The sequence below is a fragment of the Nicotiana tomentosiformis genome, chromosome 4 (genome assembly GCF_000390325.3).
Source record: "Nicotiana tomentosiformis chromosome 4, ASM39032v3, whole genome shotgun sequence".
In the NCBI taxonomy this organism is placed as follows: Eukaryota; Viridiplantae; Streptophyta; class Magnoliopsida; order Solanales; family Solanaceae; genus Nicotiana; species Nicotiana tomentosiformis.
Genome location: NC_090815.1, coordinates 9,296,720 through 9,310,095, shown reverse-complemented (window position 1 = coordinate 9,310,095; position 13,376 = coordinate 9,296,720). Strand labels below are relative to the sequence as shown.

The 13,376-nt window shown below is 32.7% G+C and overlaps 1 protein-coding gene and 1 long non-coding RNA gene across 2 annotated transcripts in view; one reads left to right on the top strand and one right to left on the bottom strand.

Moving 5' to 3' along the window:
* The window catches only part of LOC138908859 (uncharacterized), a 170,210-nt gene that overhangs the window by 153,626 nt on the left and 3,208 nt on the right, over positions 1 to 13,376 (bottom strand). The window lies entirely within an intron of this gene.
* Positions 4,145 to 6,069, top strand: LOC104110669 (E3 ubiquitin-protein ligase RING1-like). The gene has a single exon (XM_009620205.4). The coding sequence runs from the start codon at positions 4,557 to 4,559 to the stop codon at positions 5,754 to 5,756; it is 1,200 nt and encodes a 399-aa protein (XP_009618500.1). The 5' UTR covers positions 4,145 to 4,556; the 3' UTR covers positions 5,757 to 6,069.

Here is a 13,376-nt window from a genome sequence, read left to right as displayed (position 1 = left end):
TGACTACCTTTACCGCGTACCAAACGACCCCTTAATCCATAATTTCCAACTATACTCGTATTTCATTGTTGTTTCAGAAAATAAGCCTAATAAGTGGTAAAGGAAAGCTGATCACGGAATTTGCTATTTTTTCAGCTAGGCATTCTGCGCAAATAACAGTGATAATAAATGAAAATTTCCTGTCTCTGCTATCCACTCAAGGACATTATGTTCGCTTTGTAAGAAACTTCATTGAAAGAGAAACTCCGAAATTTCCTTGCTTTCTATGCTAAACACTTACGTTTAGCATTCAGAAACATTTAGTAGTCTCACAGCTTTCAAATTTCAGTAGCAAAGACTAAAAAAAGTTTGAAGAAGAAGAAGAAAGATAAATGTATTTATTATGATGAGAGAAAATGTAGACTGAATAGGAAGTTAGCGATTAAAAAGATATGGCAAATTATGGGGAGGGTTTTTCGTTAAATCTATTTCAGTAAAGCGTATGATGTCGCTAGGGCGGCCTCATTTCGCCTTACCAACTCCGAATACAGGCTTTAAAATAATTGTAAAAATGACATTGTATAGCCTTTCTCAAAATAATAGCTGAAAAAATATATATTTTATATATATATATATATATATATATATATATATATATATATATATATATATATATATATATATATTATGTATGTTATATACAAATTTTATACACTTTTTCAGTTAATGATCCGTTAACCACCCGAAACCAACCCGAGCCCTCGGGGCTCCAAACCAAACATGCATCCAAGTCCTAAAACATCATACGAACTTGCTCGTGCGATTAAATCGCCAAAATAACACCAAAAATTACGAATCGGACACCAAATCAAAGGAAATTTTCAAGAAAACTTTTTTGGCGTGGGCTAAAAATAATAATACCCCGACCAAAAAGATTTGTACAAATAGGGGCGGTGCCTTAGGGGAAGGGTGAAACCAACTGAGGAAGGTGATGCCTGGGAAGTTCATGTTTCAGAAGAAAAAAAAAATATATCATATAGATTCATAGTACACGTATCTATGTATATAAAGGACAAAAACAATAAAGAATTTCAGCAGTATTTGATTTCGATTACATATTTCTAAATCGTAGTATTCTAAATAGCTTCTGTTCAAACGAGAAACAAAAAAATGGTCGATATCTGAACTCCCTAAGAAGGAACATGACATCTGGTCTAATTAGGATGTCATTATTTCAACTTCATACTATTCTTTTGGGTGACAGAGATATGATTCTTGTTTTTTCATCCGGTATCTCTTTTTTAAGGTTCTCGGCTAATTCCGATTTGTGTCATGCAAGGCCCGTTAAGGAAAAAAAACGCTTCCTATCTAGATATTTTCATTCTCATGATTTCAAACATGAGACCGCTGATAAAAAATGGAGAGATCCTATTCATCCCATCACACCCTTTGGCGGTGAGACAGATTATTCTGGAGAAGTTAAGAGGCAGATTAATTAAAACAAGATCGTTCCTCGTTGGTTGGTTAGCGTATATATTTAAATATATCTTTATATATAGTTATATACATCATTTTTTTAATAATGGACTATGCTGACTTTCCAGTCAAAGAAATAACGAAATTCCTTTTTTTAAAAATAGAATATTGGCCCTACCTGCACCGACTACTGTACTGTGATCACCCATTTAATGAATTAAGGGCCAAAATATTAAAAGAAAAATCTACTTAGAATATATGCTTCTAACAATTGTGGAAGAATGTATTTTGCAGAAGCCCATTTCACCACTTAAACACTAGTTCTTCACTTAGTTGACCTACCTTTTGGTATTCGTTATGGACCAAAAGCCAAGTGTAGACATAGGGAAATATCAATGTGAAGAGGCATTTTTAAGTTTGGATAAAACAAATAAAAAAATTGAATAATATTGTAGCCAATGATTGTGCTTATGAAATTCTAGTAATTTTTATTTTTATTATATGTAATATTGGTTGTAAGAAGAACATAAACGAAAAAAATATGATCAGAGATAATTAGTATAGTTGATCGTAGAAATGATACCAGATAGCCACTTTAAATGGTTGCTATTTAGGAATTAGTCGGTACATTCTGAATTTCAGTTTTTCAGTTTAATTTTTGAGGACAAAAATGTCCTGAATTATTCTGAAATTAAGATTTTTAGTTTAAAATTTTAGGACAAAATAAGTAATGGATAATCTCAAAATAGCATTCTTAAAAATAACTAATTATGCACTTAGATTCTTCTACTTTTTTCGAGAATTCATAATTCCTCTGATGGTTCCGTTAAGTAAGCCACTGCCTAGAAGTCGTCGGTTCATTCTTTAACAAGCACGCTTTGACTTTGATGAAAAAAATCAGTTATTTATGGAAAAGACAGAGATTTAACTTATGGCCCTATCACTGCACAGTCCCCACCGTATACTGCCACCCTTCCAATAAGGCCAAATAATTAAAAGAAAAAGTCTACTAAAATAGTCATAGCTCTATATACTTTATTTATCAATTATCAATTGTTGGAAGATGTGGTTTGCAGAAGATAATTTAAAGACTAGCTTCTACACTTAGTTGACCTACCCTTTTGCTATTTGTGATGGACCAAAAGCCAAGTGTAGACATAGGAAAACACACCAAATGTGAATGGCATATTTTCAAGTTTTGGAAGAAAAGCACTTAGAGCAGAAAATCTATCATAAATAACTTTTCTATATGCATGACGTAAGAGTAAAGTTTATGTATATGTTATCCAGCTCAGACCCCACACTAATAAGAATACATTGGATATATTATTGCTATCGGAGAAAACAAACACTGATTGAATGGTCATGTTGGCAATGCTTGTAGTTATGTTCTAATCTATTCATTTTCACTTTATTTGACTCAAATTTACAACTCAAGTATGTTTTAATTTATGTGACAGAGTTTAAATTGGGATTAAGTTCAAAAGGAAAACTTTTAAGGGTGTGCTTGGTATGAAGGCGGAAAATATTTTTTAATTTTTTCGTGTTTGGTATGAAGGCGGAAAGTGTTTGGTTGACTTAAATATTTTAAAAAATATTTTCCTTATGAACTCATTTTTCTCCAATTGGAGAAAAATATTTTCCTTATCAAGAGAAGCGAAAACATTTTCCAAAACTCCTTCTCAACCTTCCTCACCCTCACCCACCCACCCCACACCCTCACACCCACCACTTAACCCCACCCCCTCTCTCTCCAAAAAGGCTTTTTCTTTTTTCAAATTTTAGTTTTTTTTTTTCTGTCACCACCCACCCTACACCTCCCCCCCAAAAAAACTTTTTTACTTTTTTTTTGTAATTTTAAATTTCTGTTTTTTCGTTTTTCTGCACATCCACCCCGCACAAAAATTTTTTTTTTTTACTTTTTTTTTTTTGTAATTTTTAAATTTCTAATTTTTTTCTGCACCACCCACCCCACTGCCCCCCTCCCGCACATTTTTTTTTTTTTTGCAATTTCAAATTTCTATTTTTTCGTTTTTTTGCCCCCCTCTCCTCCCCCCCCCCCCACCCCAATTTTTTTTTTAAAAAAATATTTTCAGTTTTAGTTTTTAATCTATGGTTTGCAAGTTTATAAAATTTGTAGGTTCGAAAGGTTATTGGTTCGAAAGTTTATGATTTCATGTTTATTGTATCTAAATTATTTATGAATACTCTTGAGAAGTTATTTTTCTTAATTTGCGTACCAAACACCGCAAAATGAATAAGATTACTACTTGTTTTCCAAGAAAACATTTTCCACGGAAAATATTTTCCGTTATACCAAACACACCTTAAGACTTGTAGTTTTAAACTTGTTATGATATTTGATGATTATAAAAGTATATTATTAAAGGTAAAATAAAATTTTAAAGTTAAATATTTTCAAATATAATGAGGCGTAAGTTGTTATTTCTTATGTACAAGAACAAACCAAAATAGCGACTTATGAATCAGTAGGATTACCTCAATCAACTAAACCAAACAAAATACAAAATAAAATAAAAAAGGAAACCACCATTTAATCCCCACTAATACATAAGATTTCACTGATTAATTCTACTAACTAACGTGCCTAACGGGTTACGATACCTTATGAATATTACTTAATTCATTCATTCTCTGAACTGTTTTAACTCTTACTTTAACTAAACAGATATAAACAAAAAAGCCTAATCAGTTTTTTTGTAGTTTTATTCATTATTAGTCCCCTCCACTTTTTTACGTGATTTAAGCCTCCACGACATCATTTTTTAACGCGTATAGTACGAGAAAACATCTCTTGACTTTCACAAATCTACCCAAAAATAACGAATCGAAAAACTCTTACAAAATTCTTCTCCTCATCCCCACCAAAAAACAAGTGAAAAAAAAACCTAAGCAAATTCAGACCAAAAATCCTCATACTTTTAGCTGCTTAGATGTAGCTTAATGAAACAAATTCCAAAAAGGGGTTACAATTTTCTTGGTTTCTTGAAAAAAATTTCATTTTCTTGAAAATTTTAAGGTACCAGTTTCACTCTATTTTTTTCATCTTCTTCAGTTGTTCTTTGTTTTTTTCTTTTTTAATGGCTTTGTATAGTAGGAAGATACTAGTTATAGCTAAAGATAAAATGGCTATTTGTTTAAATTGTTCACCAGAAAGATGTCCTACTGAATGTGGGGTTGGTCCATTTTTGCCCCCCCCTTCTAATCCTGTTACAAGTGAAAGTCATCATATGCCATTTTATTTTATAATTATGCTTTGTGTACTTGGGGCAATTTTTGTGTTTATTTGTTATATGATTACTCTTAAAAAGTTCAAAATGAATACAAGAAGAAGTTCTCAAGATTTGAGTGGAAATAGTGAAGATTTTATTGATGAAAATCAAGGACCAATTTTGGATCATCCAATTTGGTATATACATACAATTGGCCTACCACAATCGATAATTGAGTCTATACCTGTGTTTAGGTATACTAAGAAAGAAGACTTGATTGAAGGTACTGATTGTTCTGTTTGCTTAACTGAATTTGAAGAAGATGAAAGTCTTAGGTTGTTGCCTAAATGTAGTCATGCTTTTCATGTTCCTTGTATTGATACTTGGTTGGTTTTACACACGAATTGCCCCGTGTGTCGTGCTCCTATTGTTTCTGATTTAAATGCTGCATTACAAATGAACAATGTGGAAATTTCCTCTACTGGTGTAAATGATTCTAGAGCAAGTGATGTTAATCCAGTGGAGAATAGAAATAGTGGCTATGATTTGGATAATCAAGACTTGGTGGAAGAGGAAAGTCGCGAAATGAGGCTAGGAGGTGAAAATCTTGATGTATTGCCTAATGAAGAAGGGAAAGTTATTGGAATTTTGGAGAAAATACATGGTGTTTTAGATGAAAGGGGAAAAGGGTTGCGAGTATTTAGCGATTTAGCTGAGCGTTGTGTGAAAGTAAACGACGAATTGCAGCCAACACGGAGGTCTGTTTCAATGGATCCATCAGCTGTTTCATTAGTACATTTTGCTATGAATGAAACGAACTTGGAAAATGGCGAAGGGTGTTCAAATTTAGATGATCAATTGGTTGAAAAGACGGAAAATTCTGATATAAGTTCAAAGAAAGGAAGTAGAAATTCGAGCTTATATGAAGTGATGAAGAGTTCTTCCTTCGGTCGTTCACTGCAGAAAGTGCCAATTTGTATGATCAAAAGGTCCTTTTCTACTAATGGAAAGTGTTCAGTATCCACAAGTGAAAAAGAGGTCAAGAATCAAGAAAATCAATGTAAGTGAAATTCAAAGACTTTGGTTCTTGAATTTCAGAAGGGGTTCAAGTTTTTGCATTTGGAACCCTGTCAAAAAACATATTGGAAAATAATGTCCACTTAATAAGAACTTATGAACAGCTCAATTGAGCTGATTCAGAATCTTCAAAGGAAAGTTCTTTGAAAGATGCATGGTATTGGCCATGTTTAGAAACCCCCCCCCCCCCCCCCCCAAACCACCCCAACAAGAAAGAGAATTGTATAAGTTAATATTGTCTATGTTGTGATGCACTTCACAAACAAGGTAATATGAATTTGATTCTCGCATTACCATTTTTTGTTGATGAAGGCAGAAAGTTTTTAGGTTTTTATAATTCTGAATGATATCTACAATTTAAAATTCATAAATTTTAAATTTGGATTCAAATTCAAATTCTGGCAATGAAGGGAATGCTTGAATTTATCAAGAAAAAGCTAGACGAAATGAATGGAGAGATGCGGGATCCCATGGTCATCCTTGCTTCATGTAGTTTTGTGAGGGATCTTACTGAGTTTCAACATTGATTCGTGCATAACTTACGTGGATAACAAAAATGGCAATCAAACAGTGTAGTGTAATGTCAAATTTTACGCAAGTATAAAAAGAGTGTTTCGTTAAAACGGCCCGAAGATGTTCTTAATACGGTATGATATTATTCGTTTCGAGCCAAACGCGCATGATTTTTACCAAAATGTTGCACTCCATTAATAGATCCCTACGTCTTATATGTAGTCTCCTAATCTTTTTAGCTACCAATGTGCTTCACTGAGTACCACCCACATTGAGAAAGTATTTATGGCAACCGAAGCCTGCTACTATTTTCTTCTTGCCTGTGTATCATCACACTGTCATCGTTTTGCTCGTTGCATCAAACTTGAGCTCTAAAACCCATTGTTGGGCTAAAATAGCTTAAAGATATCTTAACACGGTATATGACAGAGTTTACTATTAGCTTCTTCTTGTATATGTATCATCACTCTATTATCGTCTTACTCGTTCCAATGGACCTCAGCTCTAATACCATTTTGGGCTAAAATGGCCAAAGATACTCTTAACACGGTATATGTCAGAGTATTTATGACAACCGAAGCCTGTTAGCTTCTTCTTGTCTGTGTGTCATCACTTTGTTATCGTCTTACTTGTTCCGTCGAATTTGGGCTGTAATACCCATTGCTGGGCTAACATGGCCCAAAGATACTCTTAACACGATATATGGTAGAGTATTTATGGCAATCGAAGCCTGTTACTGGCTTCTTCTTGTTTGTGTGTCATCACTTTGTCATCGTCTTACTCGTTCCATCGAACCTGAGCTCTAATACCTATTGTTGGGCTAAAATAGACTAAAGATACCCTTAAAACGGTATAATAATATCCGCATTGGGAAAAGTCCGTAAGATTTTTTCCAAAACATCGTACTCCATTAAGAGATCTCTACACCTTATATGTAATTTCATAATCTTTTCAGCTATCAATGTGAGATTTTGTTCGTCGACCAAACAATCTCCCTCTAGAGCTGCCTATGTGAGATTTTGTTGGCAGATCCTACAAAAACTAATCAAACACTGCATTGCTAAAATGTAATGGAAGTACCTTATGTATGCTTTTCTTTTAGTTGATAAAAAAAAAATAGAAAGAAAGACCACTAAAAGATTCTTTCCTAAAAAGAGAAACTACTATTCTATTTGCAGCGGGTCAAAACCATGATTTCCTCATATGGCCCAGAATTATTTCTACTTTGACGCCAACGATCCATTAAGTATTGTAGCCCATTAGATAAAGCAACTAGGGTCTACATATCGTAGTAAAATAGTACGATGTGTGCGGTGTGAGTAATTGGAAAAGAAAAATGGATTTTTACCTTCCTATACACTATTTGAAATCTTATTACTCTTTACTCAAGTTTCAATTTAATTACATAGGCATATACAATTTACCAATTATATACATTTTAGGAATTAAATGAGTATCCATTTATATTAGGAATTGAATAAAGAATCAATTATTTCCCATCCTTATTCTCTCTCTCTCTCTCTCTCTCTCTCTCTCTCTCTCTCTCTCCTACGCTCTCTCTCTACATCTCCATCTATCTCTCAATCCTCCATTCCAGTAATGTAGAGCAAAGGAAAAGAGAGCAGCAATTTCACGCTTATTGAAATTCCAGTAATGTAGAGCTGAAGGTGTTGCACTATTGGTGTTCAAATTCTAGTAATGTTGCACAATTGGTATTCAAATTGAAATTGTCAATCAATAAATTTTGAAGGTGTTTGACTCTCCACCATTGACATCCATTAAAAAACTTTGAATTCAAATTTGGGTTTTCAAAAACCATTATTTATTTGTATCGGGTATTGTTGCAAACAATTGGGAATATTGTTTGGAGTTTATATCTCAATTTTGAGGGTGTTTGGTGAAGATTAGACTTGATTTTGGCTGAATTTCAGATTGAAACTCGAAGAAGAAGAAGAAGAAGAAGAACACATGACATACAATATACTTACGAAATTATAGTAAAGTTGTAGTATAATTGTATATAAATTGTATTATGTTGTAGTTATATATATATTTTTATTTGAATGTTGTATGAAAGTTAAAAAATAATTGTATAATGTATGAATCATTGTATAAAATTTGTATTCAAGTTATCAATATTATCTTTTTACATAATGTTATTGATATGTATCAAAATTGTATTAAAAGAGTAAGTTTTGATTGGAATTTTAGAGAGGAAGAAGCACACACCATAGACAAAATATATACAAATCAGATACAAAATATATACAAAAGACATATTGTATAAAATTTGTATAAAAATTGTATTTAAGTTATATGATATTGTAGTTATATTTAACTGGGTAGAAATAATGTATGAAAGTTGTAGATAAATTGTAAATAAGTGGTATAATATATAATTAGTTGTATGAAATTTATTTTTACTATGTATAAATCAGATACAAAATATACAAAAGATATATTGTATAAAAATTGTATTTAAGGTGTATGATATTGTAGTTGTATTTAACTATATAGAAATAATGTATGAAAGTTGTAGATAAATTATAAATAAGTTGTATAATATATAATTAGTTGTATGAAATTTATTTTTACTATGTATGTTGTTGTAGATATTCAAATTTGCATTAAATTTGTACGAAATTTATTTTTAATTTGTATGCCGATGTACCATACATTGTTCTTTTTCTCGATTGATTTATTAAGGAAAGAAAAGTAGAGAATGATGAAAAGAAATATGCATTTTAACATGTTAATCAAAGTTTATTTAATCAAATATTTTGGACCTATTAATCCAAGTGAAGCCATTACCTTCCTTTTTATAAATCAGTAATACCCTTAATAGCCAATACACAATAGTTCATATATTTTCAACTTCAGAACAGCAATATAAATAATAAAATAGCTGACCTTGTAATCAGTATCCCTAATTTGTTCTTCTATCAACTATTAATCAAATCAGACCCAGCTCAACTGCAAATTAGTTTTGTTCGACTACAACAATCCTCTTATTCACCCCACATTATTCAGGTTACTTAGCATATAGTATTCAGAGGATTCATATTAAATTCTATTATTTCAATAACGGTGGTGCTGGTGCCAAATTGAGTACACCTTGACTAATTCCCCTAATAACTGCTACTTACAGCTAGTACAAATACTGAGCAACTCCGTTACCAACTCTAAGACCTGTGGGAAGAAATTACCTAATGATTTTTTTAAAGTGGAGATATATACAAAGAGACTATATAGAAAATTTGAAATTCTTAAACATATGAATTTTTAACAGCTTTTAGCGAATAAACAATTTGCTCAATCCTAAAGAGCTATGATCACATAAAGCATAGAATTATCTTTCCAGTAATGTAGAGCAAAGAAAAAGAGAGCATCAATTCCACGCTTATTGAAATTCCAAAAGATGAAGCTACGTGGCGGCGACGGCACCGAAACAGAATATGATAACCATGGAGTATTTATATTGGTATTGATAATGGTGGTTGAGGAGACAAAAAGACCAACATGCGTTAGCCGATGAATATTCTAGAGAGAAGAGGAGAAAGAGGAGAGCAAAAAGGAAAAAGGGTGTAACTAAATCCCTTGATTGAAGGCACTAATAATGGATTGAGAGCCTTTTAAGGTAGAATATATATATATATATATATATATATATATATATATATATATATATATATATATATATATATATATAAAGTAATCCTTGTTTAGGGTGGATAATATACAAAATTAGAACAATTTTGGTAAATATGTTTCAAATATTGTATAGGAACGAAAAAATTTCAATGAAAAATAGGACTATCATATCCCAAGAAAAGGCAATTCTTTTAGTAAAAATGACACTGTATAGCCGCGGTAAAATTAATCGCCAAAAAAATGTATAAAAGTTTTATATATATATATATATATATATATATATATATATATATATATATATATATATATATATATATATATATATATATATATACATTCTGTATGTTATATACAAGTTTTATACATTTGTTTCGACTACCAGATGTAAATAGTTTCTGGCGCGGGCTAAAAGTTGATAATACCCAATTCTTTTATGTTTGATTAATTTTTCGGTGACGTTCAACAAATTATTATTTGAAATTGTAATTTCAATTTCACAAAATTTGAAACAAAATTTTCAAATACTAGCACAAACTATTTTCAATCACCAATTTAAGCGGCTAACACCATATCAAGAAAACTTTGTCTTCTTCAACACTTTCTAATGATCAACAATGGAGGTTTAAGATTTTTAAAAGCAAATCACTAAACTAGTATTTGAACTACAAATTTAAGCACAAATCATCAAGATTCAAACGATTTTAACAATAATCAACTATTAACTTCCTGCTTTCACCCTCAAACAAGAATCTCAACCTTTCAATATTAAGGAGCTAAGAAATTACATTGTTGGTGAAAACAAAAGCCTATTTTTGCAACAAAACGTGGATAATATTTGAAGATCAGTCCCTTAAGGGGACAACTAGTGCAATTTTTTTGGTTTTTAAGTTATATATATTAGCCGTGTAAAGTTTTAATGATGTCAGTGTAGTTAACATGCCAATTGTAGTACTTTTTTACTAGGTGGCCAACTTATTGAAATTTACTTGTAATTACCTTATAATAACCTAATTCTGTATATCTCCAACAGAAAAGCAAGGAAAATTGGATACTGAATATCAACAACAGGAGAGAGAGGCATATAAGAAGTTTAGGGAGTCTTCTTACTTGGCAGAGTTATATCTCAAATAGAAAAGCAAGGCAAATTGGATACGATTAGGAGATGACAACACAAAGTATTTTCATTCAGTAATCAAGCACAAGAGGTTGAAGCAGGCAAGAACTCAACTAAAAAATGAACATGGAGAGTGACAAAGTGATCCAGATGTAATTGCAAGCATTATTATGGACTACTATGAAGAGCTAATGAGGCAAAATACTCCAATTAGAGATGGGACCAGTGCTTACCATAGAGAACCAGGTAGACTTTCTAAGACCATATAATGCTAAGGAAGTCAAGAAAGCAATATTTTAGATTGACAGCAGTAAAAGCCCAGGCCAGATGGTTTTGAAAGTGATTTTTTCAAGGCAGCATGGAGTATAGTAGGAGAGGATATCACTGCAGCAATACTGGAATTCTTCCATAATGGGAAGTTATTGAAGCAAATAAATGCAACAAACATAGCATTGATACCAAAGGTGGAGGTCCCAGAATATGCCTATCAATACAAGCCCATATCTTGTTACAATGTAGTGTATAAAGGCATATCAAAGATGTTATGTAGCAGACTTAAACATGCAGTTAGCCAGTTAGTAGCAGACAATCAGGCTGCATTTATTCCAGACAGATCCATGATGCACAATGTTCTTATATACCATGACCTATTGAGATACTATAGTAGAAAAACTTCCGCCAGATGTTTAATGAAGATAGATTTGAGAAAAGCCTATGATATGGTGGATTGGGGGTTCTTGGAAGAAGTACTGAGAGGATTTGGATTCCCTGAGAGGTTCCTACAACTGATCATGACTTGTGTGATATCAACAAAGTTCTCTTTCAAGATTAACGGAGAAGGTCATGGATACTTTGAAGGCAGAAGGGGGCTTAGGCAAGGAGATCTGTTGTCTCCTCTACTGTTTGTTTTAGTGATGCAATATTTATCTAGAACATTGAAGTTCATGAGTGGTTTACCTGACTTCCAGTTTCATCGTATGTGTAAACATATTCAACTAACTCATTTGATCTTCGCAGATGATCTTATGATCTTCTGCAAAGGTTACATTGCCTCAGTAACAAGAGTCATGGAAGCACTTTCACACTCCAGCAAAGCATATGGCTTGATTGCAAACCTAGAGAAGTCAAGAATTTCTATAGCAGGGGTTGATGAGGTTACTAAGGAGTAGTTGCTAACTAGGACAGGATTCATACAAGGTACATTTCCTATAAGATATCTTGGGATGCCTTTGTCATCCAAGAAATGGAGCAAATTGGAGTGCCATCAATTGGTGAATAAAATAACATGTAGGATTAAACTACATATGCCAAGCAATTGTCCTATGCAATAAGACTTCAAATAATCAACTCAGTGTTGTTCTCTATTTATAATTTCTGGGGGACAATTTTCATTCTACCTCAGAGTGTGGTTAAGGAAGTTGACAAAATTTGCAGAGATTATCTATGGGGGAGTTCATAAGAAAAGAAAAAGGTTTCCCTTGTGTCTTGAAAAAGATATGCTTCCCCAAGAAATATGGAGGGTTGAATGTGAAAGGAAGTAGACTTTTGGAATGTAGCATATGTTGGAAAATTGTTATGACAGTTGATTGATAAGCAAGACTCCTTGTGGGTGAAGTGGGTGCATTAAATCTATATGAAGACTACCAATAACATTTGGAACCACAAGCCACCTTTGGATAGTAGCTCGTACTGGAGGAAACTCAACTCCTTAAAAGATGATATGCAAGCGTGGTATGAGCGAGATCACTATTCTCTAACTTCTGGAGGAGAGTACTCAATAACTAGAAGTTATACAGCTCTACTGGGAGATATGCACAAATTGAACATATCAGACTTAATATGGAGTGCCATTGCACAACCAAAACACAGGTTTTTATGTGGTTAGGAGCACAAGGCAGACTATTAACAAAGGATAGGCTTCGAAAACTGCATATCCAAGTTGAAGATGGAAGTTGCTGTTTATGTGATGCAGGAACAGAAGAAGACACCACTCACCTTTTTGTAGCATGTAGCTGGATCACAGCACTCAGAGGAGCAATTACAGCTTGGACTGGTATTCAAATACAGGATGGAGACATTAGGAAGACCTTGGAGAGTATAAAGAGGAAGATCTGGAAGCAGACCAAGAAAGAAATAGTAGCAGCAATATTTGGATCATTGTTCTACCATACATGGAGGGCTAAAAACTGGAGAATGTTTAAAGGTGTCAATGTAAATATAGAGGATGTAGTAAGACAGTTAAAACATGATATTATAGAAAGAATAGATACAACAGGTAGATCAAGAAAGGCTCATACATGTAGAGAGTTTCTGCAAAAGATCACTACATAATT